This window comes from Scyliorhinus torazame, chromosome 10 (assembly GCF_047496885.1).
Source record: "Scyliorhinus torazame isolate Kashiwa2021f chromosome 10, sScyTor2.1, whole genome shotgun sequence".
Lineage (NCBI taxonomy): Eukaryota > Metazoa > Chordata > Chondrichthyes > Carcharhiniformes > Scyliorhinidae > Scyliorhinus > Scyliorhinus torazame.
This window is the reverse complement of record NC_092716.1, coordinates 157,692,993-157,710,754: the sequence shown is the minus strand read 5'-3', so window position 1 is coordinate 157,710,754 and position 17,762 is coordinate 157,692,993. Positions and strand designations below refer to the sequence as shown.

The 17,762-nt window shown below is 48.8% G+C and overlaps 1 protein-coding gene across 6 annotated transcripts in view; it reads right to left on the bottom strand.

Annotated features, from left to right (window-relative positions):
- Nucleotides 1-17,762, bottom strand: part of dgkza (diacylglycerol kinase, zeta a) — a 663,976-nt gene that overhangs the window by 26,540 nt on the left and 619,674 nt on the right. For all 6 annotated transcript variants that reach the window (XM_072518865.1, XM_072518866.1, XM_072518864.1 and 3 more), the window contains 3 exons: nt 11,636-11,679; nt 5,387-5,507; nt 2,060-2,096 (listed from right to left, as the gene is read on the bottom strand). In XM_072518865.1, coding sequence (XP_072374966.1) covers nt 2,060-2,096; nt 5,387-5,507; nt 11,636-11,679 — 202 coding nt within the window. The remainder of the gene's footprint in view (nt 1-2,059; nt 2,097-5,386; nt 5,508-11,635; nt 11,680-17,762) is intronic.

The window sequence follows — 17,762 nt, the reverse complement described above, 5'->3', positions numbered from 1 at the left end:
CTGGATCACTCTCTGTGTGCAGTTTGCACATTCTCCCCGTGTTTTCGTTGGTTTCGCCCTCACAACCCAAAAGATGTGCAGGGTAGGTGGATTGGCCACGTGAAATTGCCCCTTAATTGGAAAAAATGAATTGGGCACTCTAAATTTATTTTAAAAATTCAGCAGCACAGACAACAAACCAGCGTTTCCCGCCACTCTGGCATGGTATTTTTGTGTCGCATTTCAGACAACCATCAGTTGGTTAAGAAGCACTTTTTCTCCAAAGTGGGGGAGAGGGGGGGGGGGGGGGGTGGATATTGTAAAATAAATGATGGAGCCACAGTAAATTTAAATGCTAGGTCCTAGAAATCTGATAGTGTCTGATAATGGAAACAGAGGGGGGAGCACACTGCACATGTTTGTTCACATGCTCAAATCAGGTCAGGCCAGCGCCTCCTAAAGGGGAGGCACCCAATGTGCAGACAGCAGAGAATGTTGGAAAGAAGAAATGGCTGCAAGATCGACACATGAGGCTTCTGGGGTCAGGGAAGAGACATCCTCTTCACTCAAGAAGCCAAAAAATCATCCAGGAAACAGTTCCACTGCTAATAAAAGGAAGATGCAGAGGAGATCAATGTGAGGTGCTTAGTTCTCAGGATGCAGTTGCAATGCAGAAACAAGTTCAACGTCTTTGCCAGAACTGTCAGGAGACCACCAACTTCTTTCTCCTCCCACCTGCAGTTCAACAATCATAATATTGCTTTCCCCTTCCATACAATGACTGCACAACACTCCTCCTACTTACAGACTCTGCACTTTGTCTCACACCATCGCTGCAATCCTCACTTTCCCAGACTGTACAACTTTGAAACAACACGAGGGCGATGACCATGCGAGGCCTAGCCAGCACAGGCCATCATGGACAGCAGGCACCCTCATGATTGTGGCTACTGGCAGCATTGGAGGAAATATTTCGCAGCTTTTTCGCATTATCCCTGCATGGTTCTATGTCCCCTACATGCGCTGCATGAAAAACTGCAGCTGCTTTCAGCAGCCACCCAGGCCTCACTTACAATGTGGAAAAGGTGCAAAGACAAACACCTCAAATCAACAATTAACCTGCATGGTGTGGATGAATTCGTTAAGTAATGTGACTGATAGATCCTTGTTGTTTGTAAGTACCATGACTGACTAAGGGAGTTTATCACGTGGGGAGTCAGTTCTGGGACAGCCCAGTTTCAAAAAACGACACTACAATGTGCATAGGATCTTTCTTTAAATATTGTAGTGAAGATTTTTAATACGTGGCCTCAACACCTATGTAGGAGCCTGATCCAAAATGGCAGCCAGTGCAACTCCAGCACAAAATTAATCTGATAATAAGAATAATAATCTTTATTATTGTCACAAGTAGGCTTACATTAACACTGTAATGAAGTTACTGTGAAAAGCCCCCAGTCGCCACGCTCCGGCGCCTGTTCGGGTACACAGAGGGAGAATTCAGAATGTCCAATTCACCTAACAGCACACCTTTCAGGACTTGCGGGAGGAAACCGGAGCACCCAATAGAAACCAACACAGACACAGGGAGAACGTGCAGACTCCACACAGACAGTGACACAAGCCAGGAATCGAACCTGGGACCCTGGTGCTGTGAAGCAACAGTGCTAACCACTGTGCTACCGGCATGAATTCTTCAGCATGATCAAATTACTAGGCCCCTTATCTTTAACAGGGTCTTTGATTATGCTGCCCACTTTCCCAAGGCAGCGGGATGTGTGGACAGAGTTGGATTCACATGATGGACTGGACTGTGTTCAAGACTCTCAAACTTTTCATGTACCTCGGTACACGTGACAATAAATCTAAATCTAAAAAACTGCAGACCCCCCCTCCCCCACCAACTACAGTGCGTGTTGTTTGGGAGAGATATTAGAAGCACTGTGTCCCACTATTCACTGTGGAATGTCCCTCAAAGCCTCAGATTGAGCCCTTCTCCAGCATTTAATCACAAATATGCCAAGCAATTACTTCCAACAAGCTCTCATGTTTTGCAGAGAAAAAAAAAATTCAAACTTACTGCTCTTTCTCTGTTAAGTCCAGTATCTCTGGAGAGGCTTGGGGGGGGGGGGGCGGGGGGAGGATGTGGGAAGAGAGAAAAAGTTTGATATTATTCAATGTCCGCATGAACATGGCCCATCAACAAGCTCAATTCCAATCCTCTATACATCCATTTCTGGTGCCTCATTGGGTAACCGAGTATTCACATTCCGCACGCAACCCCCCCACCCCCCGCCCCACCACTTCCAATGGTCATGACCTTTTTCCAAACGTATTCTTTCATGGAACGTGGGCGTTGATGTGTTGGGTGTTCTGGATCCGTGGAACACATACAGGTCACCAACACCTGAAATTGTGCAACGCTACTTTATTGAATCATTAACTGTTTAACAGACTCTGACTGTGGGTTAACACGATACTAGCTTTAACTAAAGACCTTTGCCTGTCCTAACCAGTCGATGCATTCAGCACATGGTGAATGGCTGTGCCGCAGGCTGTGAGCTCTGTCCTCCTAGCTAGCTGCAGCTCGAATGAGCGGGAACTCTGATGCCCCCTGTCTTTACAGTTCATGTGCTCTAACTGGTGATTGGCTGCGGTGTTGTGCATGTTGATTGGTCCCACTGTTTGTCCATCAGTGTGTGTCTGCAGCATGATATACTGGTGTATATTATGACATCCCCCCTTTTATAAAAAAATGTATCTACGTGGCAATAAATAGTGTATGGTGAGAATGTCCCTGACTACTTGTGTGCGAAATATTTACAGGACTATGTACATGAGAACTAAGCTATTTACATGGGAAGGTGCCTAGTGCAGAAAAACAGTATGTCACAAGAATAACGAGATGAACACTATATACAAACCATGTAAACGATTAAACAGAAGAAGAGAACAAATCAGAAAGTCCATAAGTCCACAAAGTTCACAAATTAAGTCTCTGAGGTGGGCGACGAATTCTGGTTGACCGTTGGGATGGCACACCACTCATCGTCTGGATCGATGCTGTATACCGACAGCGGCTGGTATCTTTGCTTCGGGGACAGCCTGTGTTTTGTCGCGACACCGACTCGAAAAGGCGCCTTCGGGTCCTTGGTGCCACTGCTGTGCGGGAGGTCGGAATCAGACTCGGTGATCGTGGGTTGAATTGCCCGGACATTCCTGCGAGGCTGGCTGAAGCGATATGAATTGGCAGGCTGAGCTGCTCGGCAGAAGGCAGCATAGTGGGCAAGTCTGCCACATCGTAGGCATTGACGAGATTTGGCAGGGCATTGCCGTTTTAAATGGGCGGAACCACAGTTGCCACACATTGTAGCGTCAGCACATTCGCTGCGCCACCATGCATGCGCGGTGCGGTCGTGCATGGTGCGCGCCTGCGCATTACGTTCTCCGACGTCGCCGTCCCCTCGTTTGGTGCGCACAAGCGCGGGAGTCCGCGAAAAGCGTGAGACCGCGAAAAGCGTGAGAAATGGCAGCCCTCATCCAGGAAGAGGCCCTGGAGTTGCTCAATCACGTGGACCCGTTCCGCCTCGTGGGGACCTTGCCGCGTCGTTTCAGCCGCTTGGATGTGGGAATACCGGCTCGTGGCATTTATGTGTAAGACACAATGGCGATCGCTAGGGTGAGCTGCTTTACTTTGAGGAGCTGCTGTCGTAGGGGGTCCGACTGAACACCAAAAACAATCTGGTCGCATATCATGGATCGGAGGTGGGCCCGTAGCTGCAGGACTGCGCAAGGATGCGGAGGTGAGTGAGAAAGGATTGGAAAGGTTCATCCTTACCCTGCAAACGCTTTTTGGAACATGTAGCGCTCAAAACTTTCATTCACCTCTACGCTGCAGTGAGTGTCAGACTTGAGGAGGACCGTCTTGAACTTTGTTTTATCTTCATCATCCGCAAAAGTGGGAGAATTGAAAATGTGGATGGCATGGTCTCCGGCCGTGGAGAGGAGGCGAGCAATCTTCCTGGTATCCGAGGCATCATCCCCGTCTGTGGCCTCAAGGAAGAGCTGGAAGCGCTATTTGAATATCTTCCAGTTGGCCCCTAGGTTGCCGGCGATGCGGAGAGGCGGCAGCGGGCTGATATCGTCCATGTTGCAGGATGACGGAATGCTGAAAGAAGGCAGCTCACTTGCAGGTAGGTCTAAGAAGTGCTAATATCCCTCAACTCCTGGTATCATGGTGTGTTGGGTGTTCTGGATCCGTGGAACACATACAGGTCACCAACACTTGAAATAGTTCAACACTATTTTATTAAATCATTAACTCTGACTGTGGGTTAACACGATACTAGCTTTAACTAAAGCCTTGTCCTAACCAGTCGATGCACTCAGCACATGGTGAATGTCTGTGCCGCAGGCTGTGAGCTCTGTCCTCCTAGCTAGCTGCAGCTCGAATGAGCGGGAACTCTGATGCCCCCTGTCTTTATAGTGTGTGTGCTCTAACTGGTGATTGGCTGCGGTGTTGTGTGTGTTGATTGGTCCCACTGTGTGTCCATCAGTGTGTGTCTGCAGCATGATATACCAGTGTATATTATGACAGGCGTCACAGGCAAGACTACACTTGCCCTTGAACTGAGTGGCTTGCTGGGCCATTTCAGAGGGCAGTTAAGAGTCAGTCACAATGTAGTAGGTCTGGAGTCACAGGTAAGATAGACAGGTTAAAACGACAGATTTGCTTCCTTAAAGGATATTAGTGAATAGATGGGTTTTTACAACAATCACTGATAGTTTCATGGTCACCATTACTGGGATGAGTTTTCAATTCCAAATTTTATTCATGGAATTTATATTCCACCAGCAGCCATGGTGAGATTTGAACCCATGTCCCCAGGTGGATTAGCCTGGGCTTATTAGTCCAGTGACATTACCACTATGCCATTGTCTCCCCCAGCCTTGGATGCTCTGATCTGCCCTCATTGTACTGAGTGTGGATCCCTTTCTTTTAATGTCACCTCTCAGCCCAATGTGGAGAACAATGGCCAATAAAAAAATGTTCACTTGTTTTTCATGATCTATAGTTTCAAGTGCATTGTGAAGATGACCAGTGTCAAATGAACCATCCCTGTTTCCACCAAGTGGTTGAGAATAGAATAAACTGATGGAGATTTACCTCCAATAACTAAACCGAAAATTATCTCATGGTAAGAATATGGGCCAGGATTCTCCGCTGCCGGGATTTTCCGTTATACCGGTGCCCGGGGATTTCCCGACGGCGTGGGGCTGCTCCACGATGAGAAACCCCATTGACCGGCCGGCGTAACCGAGAATCCCGCCCATGACTCTTACAATTGGCAGCAGTCAGAGTAGGAGAGTTTGGCTGGGGTTTCTTTGTAGTTGGTTAACTTCTTACCATTTTCAAGGATGTACTTCACAATCTCTTTGCTTCCCACAGTGACAGCATGATACAATAGGGTCCGGCCCTCAGCATCTCGCACCATTAGATCTGCGTCCAATTTCTGTAACTCCCGTAACTGTAGAAATAAAATAAATAATGGGGATCAGACATTCTCAACAAAGCCAACTGCAACTGAATGGACCTTTATACAATGACAGTGAAGAATAAGGAGTTTAATTCAGTGATAGTTTACATGGTCTATCAATAGATACTGTATGATGTAGAATTGTCTTTCCTTCATCCCCGTCATTGGGTTTGACCCTCTGTTTCTTCCCAACTGATGAGTTTGAGCATTCTTTCTACTGTATGTCACTCGACTACACTTGGCATTCATCTCATTTCAATGCCCCCCATGATATTCAGCAGTTCCGATTCCTAAGCAGATGGTTGGACCAATGGAGGTGCTTCTGATCCTCAACTTGGACTTATGGATAGCTACTTTTTGTCTGGCTATTTCTGCTCAACGCCTTCACCCAACAAACTGACCCCAAGTAGCTTGTGAGGATGTTTGAGAAGTGGGCTTCCAACACTGCACCATATCCAAGGATCACACACACCTCAGGAGATTTCAGGTATACAGTCTGCAATTTTTCAATCACCGGTTTTAATAGTTGGAACATCGTGGGCTGGCCACCCAGATGCATTGCCAGTGAGTGCTGAGGCCACAGTATTACTAAATCACACCACCGACCTAAAAACTGTCAAGAACCTTCTCTGTAGCCGTTACTGTTGACCATATATCGCCACAGTTGATAGCACTGTTGCCTCTTCTCAACATATTTTTTAGGCTGGCACTGCAGTGATGTACTGACTAAAAGCAATAAATTTATGCTTTGGATGAGATAGTAAACTAAAGTCTCACCTGCCTGTTCCAGTGGTTTGGACGAATGTTAATGATCCCCAAGTACGACTTAAAGAAGAGCTGGGTTTTTTAAAATCTGGTGTTCTGGCCAACATTCTTCCCTCAACCAACACCGCCTAAACCTGAGTTAGCTAGTTAATCGGTCTCATTGCTATGTGAGGAATCGTCTTGCTTGCAAAATGGCCACTGCAGTTGCTCCACTTCAAAGGCTTTTATGCAAAGTATTTTTTGAATGATGTGGAGATGCCGGTGTTTGTCTGGGGTGGGCACAGTAAGAAGTCTTACAACACCAGTTTAAAGTCCAACAGGTTTGTTTGGAATCACTAGCTTTCGGAGTGCAGTTCTGACCTGATGAAGGAGCTGTGCTCCTTAAGCTAGTGATTCCAAACAAACCTGTTGGACTTTAACCTGGTGTTGTAAGACGTCTTACTACTTTTTGAATGACATGATAAACTGCTTCCGTAAGTGGAAGCAGATCTTTCTTCATAAAATGGAGGAGATACTGCGAGAATTTTAACAGTATGGGAAATAGTTATTAGTAAGTTAAAGACTTCACCACGAGGGCCTCATCACATTACAGTCATGTTGTAAACTCATCATATTTAGTACAAATGTGTACGCCATGAAAAGCACAATGAGTAAATAAAGAAATTGCATTTATATAATGTCCTTCATGACCTTAGAACACCCCAAAGTACTTTACGGTCAATTAAATATTTTTGAAGTGTAGGTGCACTAGTAATGGAGAGGGGAGAGGGCCATTTACACGGTTTGGCTTATCTCGCCATAGAATCCTATTGCTTTCCTCCTCTCTAGTGATTCCAGAGTTTTTAGTTCTACAAGCTTCCCAAACGGTGTTACCTGCCCTCAGTTCTGACCTAGCCTTTTACCAATTTACCCATTGAAGACTTGTGTCATTTTAGTCTGTAGCACTCGCAAATGTAAAAGGGAATTAGGTTTTATCTGTGGGGGGGGAAAAAATCCACATTTTCAGAAATGTGAGATGAGGTAAGGTGGGAAAGAGGTTCATGTGGATGATGAACACTGGTAGACTAGTTGGGCCGAATGAAACCTTAGTGGTATTTTCTGTTACACGCTAGAGTTAAAAGAAAACAGTGTTGATGATTGTAACATTTTCAAGGGGAATTTTTAAAGGGCTGTACAAATAATGATGATTATGTGCTCATTGTTCTTTCTGATATACAAATAAGGATAGGCCATTTCCTGAGGTTGAGCGATCTCCCAGTCAGGCAGGAATTCTGGAACTTTCCAAGAAATGTTACCTGATGTTACTCTTCTTCCTTGGGACTCTAATAAGCTGCCTTGTCTGCTGGGAGGAGGTGACTCTTTGGATCAAATTATTCTTTCTTGTCCACCATACTTTGTTTTTTTTCTAAAAGATATTTAATACCCAATTCTTTTTTTTCCAATTAAGGGGCAATTTAGCGTGGCCAATCAACCTATCCTGCATATCTTTGGGTTGTAGGGGTGAGGCCCACATAGACACGGGGAGCATGTGCAAACTCCACATGGACAGTGACCGGGAGCTGAGAGCAAACCCGGGTTCTCAGCGCCATGAGTTAGCAGTGCTAACGACTATGCTACTGTGCCGACCTCGCTATACTTTGTTACAGGAATGAATGGACCGAATTATCTGTGGAGCGGCAATCGCCATTGGATTGCCATTCCACTCCTATTTAGTTTTCATGTAGGGCTCCACATTTCTCGTACAGACTTCTGAACCGGGCCTCCTGAGCCGTGTGGAGCAAAACTGCTCCTGCAGTCCTTGTGACACAGTGTAGGAAGATTAGGGGAAGCAAAGCCAACCCTCCTTTTTACGGCACTAGCCACCATATCCAGTACAATTAAAAATCCCAAAGCAACTTTGACAAGCTACGGAGATAAGGCGAATATGTAAGGTAAATGAGTAAGGCAATTGGGTGAGGGAGTAGGGAGAGTCAGGGAATGAGGCACAGCGTAGTGAGGTTGTCAGGGGTTGGGGGGGCAATAGCACAGTTACCCAGGAGTTAGGACTGGTTTTAAAACCTTTTTCCCGGGTAGCTATTCTGCTAAGTGAGTCAGAGTCATCTGAAGCCTCTGATTCCACATCGGATGGTTCCAGATGTAGGGTAATCGGGAGTCCAAATGTCCTAGGCAACTCACATGTAGTCACTACGTTGGGACAACTAAGGGGTTCCCCGGTGCATCTTGAGGGGTACGAGAATTCAGAATGGAAGCTTTGGACCAGTGACCTGTCATTACATAACATACTTGTTTCCACAAAAAATTGTTTCCAAATATTAAAAATGGAGAATAATAAATGAGAAATTGAGCTTTGAGCTGCGTTTTTACTTAGTGAGATGAAAATGTTACTGGTAATGGTCTGGTGGAGCAGGCTCAAACAGCTGAATGGGTGACTCTTGCTCCGAATTTGTATGTTCATAGCTTGCCAAGTCAATTGGTAGGTTAATTTAATTGTAGGAGTCAAACAGCTGTTCTCACATTAAAGCATAAAGAACCTTTGTTAGTAAAAAGACATCAAAACACTGAAGTTCCATTGAAAATTCTAAGCTGCTCTTCATTGTTCAGCAGGTTGTGACCTCGTTGTAACCTATCATTGTAACCTCCCCCAGCCTTACAATCCTCCAAGATAGCTCAGTACCTCTAATTCTTGGCCTGTGGAGTATCATTGACTTGTACCTCCCAAAGGTGGCTTCAGCTGCTTAGGGTCTGAAGCTCTGGAATTCCTTCCCAAAACCTCTCTGCCTCTGTTTCGCTTCCTTTAAGATGCACCTTCAAATCTATCTCGATGAGTAAGCTTATCCTAATGTCTCCTTATATGGCTCAAAGTCAAGTTTTGTTTAGCGATACATCTGCAGAGCTACTGGGACTGCATTCATTGTTTCACAGCATTACACAGGATACATAACACAGAAACAGGCCATTCAGCCCGCCAGCCCATGCCCATGTTTATGTTGCACTCGAGCTCCATCCATCTTTTCTCATCTCAATCTACCATCGAAAACCAACTATTCCCATTGCCCTCATATGCTTATCTAATTTTCTCTTAAATGCATCTTTACTCTTTGCTTCAACCACGTCCCATGGTAGCAAGGTCCACATTCTCACCACTCTTTGGGTGAAAAAGATTCTTCCGAATTCTCTGCTGGATGCCTATGTTTGGTGACTATCTTATATTGACAGCCTCTAGTTCTGCTCTTCCCCACAAGAGGAAACATTTCCTCTGTATCCACTCTTTTAAAAAACCTTTCATCATTTTAATGACCTCTATTAAGTCTGCCCACACCCTTTTTTCTTCAAGGGGGAAAGAGGCCCAGCCTGTCAACCTTTTCCTGATATGGAAACCCACGCATTTCTGGTGTCATCCTTGTAAATCTTCTCTGCACCTTTCCAGTACCTCAACCTTTTAATATGGTGACCAGGACTGAACACAGTACTTCTTAGTGTGATTTAACCAATGCAAGTTTAGAATAACTTCCCTACTTTTCAATTCTATCCCTCTAGAATAAAACCGAGGCTGGTATGTTCTGGTTCCAACGTGGCAGGACCCATTATGGGGGAGGTGGCGGGCTAGCGAAAAGTCAATTGACTTTTGGTGGGACTGGAAAATCTGGCCTCAGTGTCTGGTTTGCTTTTAAAAAATAAATTTAGAGTACCCAATTCATTTTTTCCAATTAAGGGGCAATTTAGCATGGCCAATCCACCTACCCAGCACATATTTGGGTTGTGGGGGTGAGACCCATGCAGACACTGGGAGAATGTGGAAACTCCACACGGGCAGTGATCCAGAGCTGGGATCATACCTGGGACCTCGGCACCGTGAGGCAACAGTGCTAACCACTAAGCCACCGTGCTGCCCATGGTTTTGCTTTTTTTTTTTAATAGGCCATGGTATTCCGTGACACAACGTTTTGTGATTATGGTATTTGTACTCCGAGATGCCTTTGGTCCTCTATCCCATCCATACTGGCCTCCTCTAGTCCTGTTTGTTGATACTCCTCCCAGAAGATGTTTTGCCATATGATGTATCACTGTTGTATGCCACCCTGTAGCCTGTTTGCAACCCCTCTGTGTTGTCTATCACCCAGCTACGCTGAGGTTGACCCCTTTCTGCTGCTCTCCACTTTGTCCTCTTAACAGCCAGCTCTGATCAAATGGTCGAAATACTGGTATTTTTCTACGTTAAGTTGTAGAGTTTATTTTGCTCTTGATATTTCAAGCACAACTTCATTTGTTTTATGATCTGCATATGGAACTTTATGCTTGGCTCATGGCATCCAAATTTTGAAGGTCTCTATTTTCTTGCACAGAGGGGCTCAGCGATAACCCCCTGCTTCTTAGGTTCTTAGCGGGTTATAGTTTGAAAGACCCTCTATCCCACCATTGTCTTCGGGCACCTCTGCACCATCCCGGACCTGTTTCCAGAGTTATTTTCGGGGCTTTCCAGTGACCAGTTGACAGGGGGAACAGGCATCTGCACCACCGCCTCCCGCTGGCCCGGGAGGAGCCTGAGAAGATCCCGCCTGTCGATGCTCCCGGTGGCGGGATCAAGGCAGCCCCTGGGTTGGTTGGTGGGCCTCTGTCGCCTGCCGCACTCAGTGTGGTGGAGGATTCGGGCCTGGAGGGCGACTGTCCGAAGGCTGTCAGCCGCCCAGTGTCGGGAGCGGAGGGCGCACATGAGGCGCTCTGTAGCCGGGTGCGGGGCTCACTCGTGCCTGACACTGTGTCGCCCCTCACCCCCACGGGGGACTCCCGGAATCTGGCACATCATAATTGGAGGTTCTTTTATTTTTCTGCCTCCGTAGATAGTTCAAGCAGTGTCCTATTGGGCCCCCCTCCACTGACACCCCGACTCCCTCCCTCCCACCACCCTCCTTTCCCCTCTCTCCCCACCACCCCCTTCCTTTCCCTTCTGTTGGTACAGAGGCGAGACTATCTGGTCTCCAGCGCAAAGTTTAATGCTTGTACCGTTTGATTTTTTAGTACAACTGTGTAGTGAACTGTTTTAATAATCAGAGTATCCTACGTTGGTACTGATGGGAGGGTACCCTGTTTCTCCAACACAAAATTAGTGTTTTAATCGTTTGGCCTTGTAAATATTTTTTTACTGTTTTCATAAAAAGATATGGTCAATCCACCTATCCTGAACATCTTTAGGTTGTGGTGGTGAGATCCACGCAGACACAGGGAGAATGTGCAAACTCCAGACGGACAGTGGCCCCGGGCCGGGATCAAACCTGGGTCCTCGGTGCAGTGAGGAGGCAGTGCTAACAACTGAGCCACCACGCTGCCTGCACACTAGGCTTTTTAGCGAGTCTTACCCGTTGTAAGTCCTTGTTCTTTACTGCATGGAGAAGGTTCTCATCTGCACAAAAAGAAACAGATGTTTTAACCGTAGCAAGGGAACGATTGAAGACTGCAACAAGAAAACTGAAACAAGTGCATCAGGCGTTTAATAAAAGCAAATACTGTGGATGCTGGGAATCAGAAATCGGAACGGGAAATGTTGGAAAAACTCAGCAGGTCTGGCTGCACCTGTGAAGAGAGGAGTTAATATTTTGCGCCCAATACGATTCCTTCTTCAGAAGGAATCAAGGAATTAATCCTAAAAAAATAGTTCCCTGAAATTCTTGACATTCTATTGGTCACCTGTCATAACCCCCCGAGAAATGGTGGAAACATCTATTTTAAGCCAACCACACCATTTCCTCAGGAAGCCCCGGTAGCCTCCTCCAGCATTGTGCAGCAAGATCAGTAAAACCAAAGTGGAATTTGAGGGCATTCCTCTTTTTTTGAGCCAATCGTTCAGCTTTCTTAACACCAAAATGCCTTACACCACATGTGAACCACGTGAATGCTATTCGAATATGTGGTGGTATGTATTAGGGGTAATATGGTACCTGTGAAGCCGAGGGGCTATTGGCTGACAGGTCCCGGGTCCTGGTTGGATCTGCCGACTTCTGGCTCCGCCCTGAAGGCGGAGTATAAGAGCTCGAGTTCTCCTCGCAGCCTCATTCTGTTGTTGAGCTGCTGGGGAACAAGTCTCGCTTAATAAAGCCTAGATAGACTTCATCGCTTCTCGTATCGTGTAAGTTCTTGTGCGCTACAATTTATTAAGCGAGCTTAAAAGACTATGGAGCTCCGGATCGCCCCGGAGTGCCTGCGGATCAGCCCCCATGCAGCAAACTCGGCGGCCGTGTTCAAACACTGGCTAGCATGCTTCGAAGGCTACCTTCGAACGGCCCCCGGCCGGATCACGGAAGAGCAGAAAATGCAGGTCCTGCATTTGAGGGTAAGCCCGGAGATTTACTCGCTTATAGAAGACGCGGAGGATTTCCCGACGGCGTTCGCGTTGCTGAAGGGCATCTACATTCGGCCCGGAAACCAGGTCTACGCACGCCACCAACTCGCGACGAGATGGAAAATTCCCGGAGAATCGCTCAACGACTTCTACGGCGCGCTGATTTTGGGATGAAGCTGCAGCTGCCCGCCGGTGAACACGATCGAGCACACGGACCTGCTAATTCGAGATGCATTCGTGGCAGGTATGAACTCTCCCCAAATTCGTCAGAGACTTTTAGAAAGAGAATCGCTAGGACTCTCAGAGGCACGGGCCCTTGCGGCCTCCCTTGATGTGGCCTCCCAAAACGCCCGCGCCTATGGCCCCGACCGTGCGGCAGCCCCATGGGCTCCGTGGACCCCCGTCACGACTGACTCCCCGGCACCCTCCCACCCCGCAAGCTTGCGCGGTTAGAGCGCCAGATCATTCCGGGGGGGCCCGCTGCTACTTTTGAGGGCAGGCGAAACACCCCCGGCAGCGCTGCCCGGCCCGCGCAGCTACTTGTAAAAGCTGCGGCAAAAAGGGCCATTACGCGGCAGTGTGCCGGTCCCGGGGGGTCGCCGCAATCCCCGGACAAGAACGAGGACAATACATCCCAAACATCCCCGAACCCCCCCCCCAGCGTCCCATGTGCGACCCGCGGGCGCCGCCATTTTGGGTCCCGGACACCACGAGGGGAGGATGGGCGCCGCCATCTTGTGACCCCCCAGCCACGTGCGATTCATGGGGTGGCCATTTTGTCCACCCCCGACTGTGTGCAATTCATGGGGGTGGCCATTTTGTCCACCCCCGACCGCGTGCGATTCATGGACGCCGCCATCTTGGTTGCCAACAAAGGACCAGCATAGACCGCTCCACGGGGTCCGGTGGCTTCGGTGACACTGGATCAATCGCGGCCCCAAACACTCCAAACGACGACAACAACTGTGCTGATCAATGGATATGAGACGCCATGCTTGATCGACTCCGGGAGCACGGAAAGTTTTATTCACCCAGATACAGTAAGACGCTGTTTTCTGTCCATCCATCCAAGCACGCAAAAGATTTCCCTAGCTGCAGGATCCCACTCAGTGGAGATCAAAGGGTTCTGCATCGCGAACCTAACTGTGCAAGGGAGGGAGTTTAGGAACTACAGGCTCTACGTCCTTCCCCAACTCTGCGCGCCCACATTACTGGGATTAGACTTCCAGTGTAACCTCCAGAGCCTAACATTCCAATTCGGCGGCCCAATACCCCCACTCATTATCTGCGGCCTCGCAACCCTCAAGGTTGAACCGCCGTCCTTGTTTGCAAACCTCACCCCGGATTGCAAACCCGTCGCCACTAGGAGCAGACGGTACAGCGCCCAGGACCGGACCTTTATCCGGTCTGAAGTCCAGCGGTTGCTGAAGGAAGGCATAATCCAGGCCAGCAATAGTTCCTGGAGAGCCCAGGTGGTAGTCGTGAAGACCGGGGAGAAGCAAAGGATGGTCGTAGACTATAGTCAGACCATCAACAGGTACACGCAGCTCGATGCGTACCCTCTCTCCCGCATATCCGACATGGTCAATCGGATTGCCCAGTACAAGGTCTTTTCCACCGTGGACCTCAAGTCCGCATACCACCAGCTCCCCATCCGCCCAGGTGACTGCAAGTACACTGCCTTCGAGGCAGACGGGTGGCTATACCATTTCCTAAGGGTCCCATTTGGCGTCACGAACGGGGTCACGGTCTTCCAACGGGAGATGGACCGAATGGTTGACCAGCACGGGTTGCAGGCCACGTTCCCGTATCTCGACAACGTAACCATCTGTGGCCACGATCAGCAGGACCACGATGCCAACCTCCAAAAGTTCCTCCAGACCGCTAACGCCCTGAACCTCACATATAACGAGGAAAAATGCGTTTTTAGCACAAACCGTTTGGCCATCCTGGGATACGTAGTGCGCAATGGAGTGACAGGCCCCGACCCCGAATGCATGCACCCCCTTATGGAATTTCCCCTCCCCCACTGCTCCAAAGCCCTGAAACGTTGCCTGGGCTTCTTTTCATATTACGCCCAGTGGGTCCCCCAGTACGCAGACAAGGCCCGCCCGCTAATACAGTCCACTACCTTCCCCCTGTCGACAAAGGCCCGCCAGGCCTTCAGCCGCACCAAAGCGGATATCGCAAAGGCCACGATGCGCACCAGCGACGAGTCCCTCCCCTTCCAGGTCGAGAGCGACGCATCCGATGTAGCTCTGGCGGCCACCCTTAAACAAGCGGGCAGACCAGTGGTTTTTTTCTCCCGGACCCTCCACGCCTCAGAAATCCGCCACTCCTCAGTGGAAAAGGAAGCCCAAGCCATAGTGGAAGCTGTGCGACATTGGAGGCATTACCTGGCCGGCAGGCGATTCACTCTCCTCACCGACCAACGGTCGGTAGCCTTTATGTTCGATAATGCACAGCGGGGCAAAATTAAGAATGATAAGATCTTAAGGGGGAGGATTGAGCTCTCCACCTATAACTATGAGATCTTGTATCGTCCTGGAAAGCTGAACGAGCCGTCCGATGCCCTATCCCGCGGCACATGTGCCAACGCACAAATAGACCGCCTCCAAGCCCTCCACGAGGACCTCTGCCACCCGGGGATCACTCGATTCTACCATTTCGTAAAGTCCCGCAACCTCCTCTACTCTGTGGAGGAGGTCCGTACAGTCACCAGGAACTGCCACATCTGCGCAGAGTGCAAACCGCACTTTTTCAGGCCGGATAGAGCGCACCTGATCAAGGCTTCCCGCCCCTTCGAACGCCTCAGTTTGGATTTCAAAGGGCCCCTCCCTCCACTGACCGCAACGCATACTTCCTGAACGTGGTGGACGAGTACTCCAGTTTCCCCTTCGCCATCCCCTGCCCCGACATGATAGCGGCCACAGTCATAAAGCCCTTGGCACCATCTTTACACTGTTCGGTTTCCCCGCGTACATCCATAGCGACAGGGGGTCCTCCTACATGAGTGACAAGCTGCGTCAGTTCCTGCTCAGCAAGGGCATTGCCTCGAGCAGGACGACCAGCTACAACCCCCGGGGGAACGGGCAGGTAGAGAGGGAGAACGGCACGGTCTGGAAGACCGTCCTACTGTCCCTACGGTCCAGAGATCTCCCAGTTTCCCGGTGGCAGGAAGTCCTCCCGGATGCTCTCCACTCCATCCGGTCGCTGCTGTGCACCACCACTAACCAAACGCTGCACGAGCGCCTCCTTGTCTTCCCTAGGAAGTCCTCCTCTGGAACGTCGCTGCCAACCTGGCTGGAAGCCCCAGGACCCATCTTGCTCCGGAAACATGTGCGGGCGCACAAATTGGACCCGTTGGTCGAAAGGGTTCACCTCCTCCACGCAAACCCGCAGTACGCCTATCGACGGCCGACAGGGCACGGTCTCCCTGCGGGACCTGGCACCCGCCGGCAGCACACACACCCCCCAACACCGATCACCCCCTCCCTGCCACCGGCGCCGCCCGCGACCGCCCCCTTCCCGGGGGGATCGGTCCTCCTTCCGTGCCCGCCCAGGAGTAAAAGAGCAACAAACAGCGCAACGCTCCCGGAGACGACAGCGCCCGAGCCAGCACCTGCACCACCACCGGGGCTGAGGCGATCGACCAGGAAGACCAGACCACCCGCTTGACTCGTGGAATCCGCGTGACACCAAGAAAGCAAGAATTTTGTTGTAAAAGAAAAGTTTTTTTTCCTTATTGTAAATAGTTCTGGCAAACTTGTACACAGCTAAATGTTGGGCTAAATATGTATAGCCACAGTCCAAAATTTGTTCCAGGGCCAGCCTTGTAAACCCCTACCACCATGCGAACCACCACCCCGCCGGGTTCCTTTTTAACAAGGGGTGAATGTGGTGGTATGTATTAGGGGTAATATGGTACCCGTGAAGCCGAGAGGCTATTGGCTGACAGGTCCCGGGTCCTGGTTGGATCTGCCGACTTCTGGCTCCACCCTGAAGGAGGAGTATAAGAGCTCGAGTTCTCCCCGCAGCCTCATTCTGTTGCTGAGCTGCTGGGGAACAAGTCTCGCTTAATAAAGCCTAGATAGACTTCATCGCTTCTCGTATCGTGTAAGTTATTGTGCGCTACAGAATACTAAAACATTTGTACTCACAGCATTCAGAATTGTTTGATGCTGTGACATTATAATGGTCCTCACAGCATATGGTTCAGTATAGTACCCATGTCCTTGCTTTACATGCGTATCACTTCAGTCATACCAGTAGGAAAAAACTACGGAAATCAGCAGAATATGGCAACTCTGCATGTGGACAATGATCAACAAAATGTTTTACGGGCCACACTCAGAGCCCAGATGGGCTGCATGTGGCCCCCGGGCCGCAGATTGCCCACACTGATGTAAACCCTTCCCATTCACACACTGATAATGTGTCGGTTCAACCTTTACAATAATTTCACCAATTTCAAGGGCCTGGTTTTCTTCGAGGATGCAGCAGCAATGGGCCCAATGCAGTTAGACCTTGATCAGGTGACGATATTCCCTGAATATCTGTGGTTTGCAATTGAGTTGGCAGTTCATTTTCCCAGGTGTAAGAAACGATCCAAACAACTGAAAATTTGTTCTGCAGATTACAGCTCAGAGCTTGTTGGAAATTTGCTGTTAATTGAGGAGACAATTAGATGCAACAAGCTGCACCTGTGAAATGCAGTGAACCAAATCCACACCGTTTAAAAATCACTTCAAAGCAGGCCATGAGGCAAAATAAACAAACATCGAAATAAGACAGGCTTCCTTCTCTTGATTTCTTTCTAGGTTACTTTCCAAAACTTATACAATTATCCATTTGGGGAAACTACAGACGGGTCACTTTGATTTGGAGGGGATGACAACAGAAAACATTCTCAGTCTATTTAACTACGTGTTTCCTAATACACAAATTACCACGGCATTGATTATTTCATTGCAGTTTGTGGAACCTTGCTCTGCACAAATTGGCCACAGTGCTTTCAATGTTAAAACAATAACTGCACTTCAAAAGTACTTCATTGGCCACAAAGCACTCTGTCACTGTCGTGATATCGCAGAAGGCTCTATGCAAGTGCAACCTTTTTTTCTTTACTGAACTGCCAAGTCCATGAT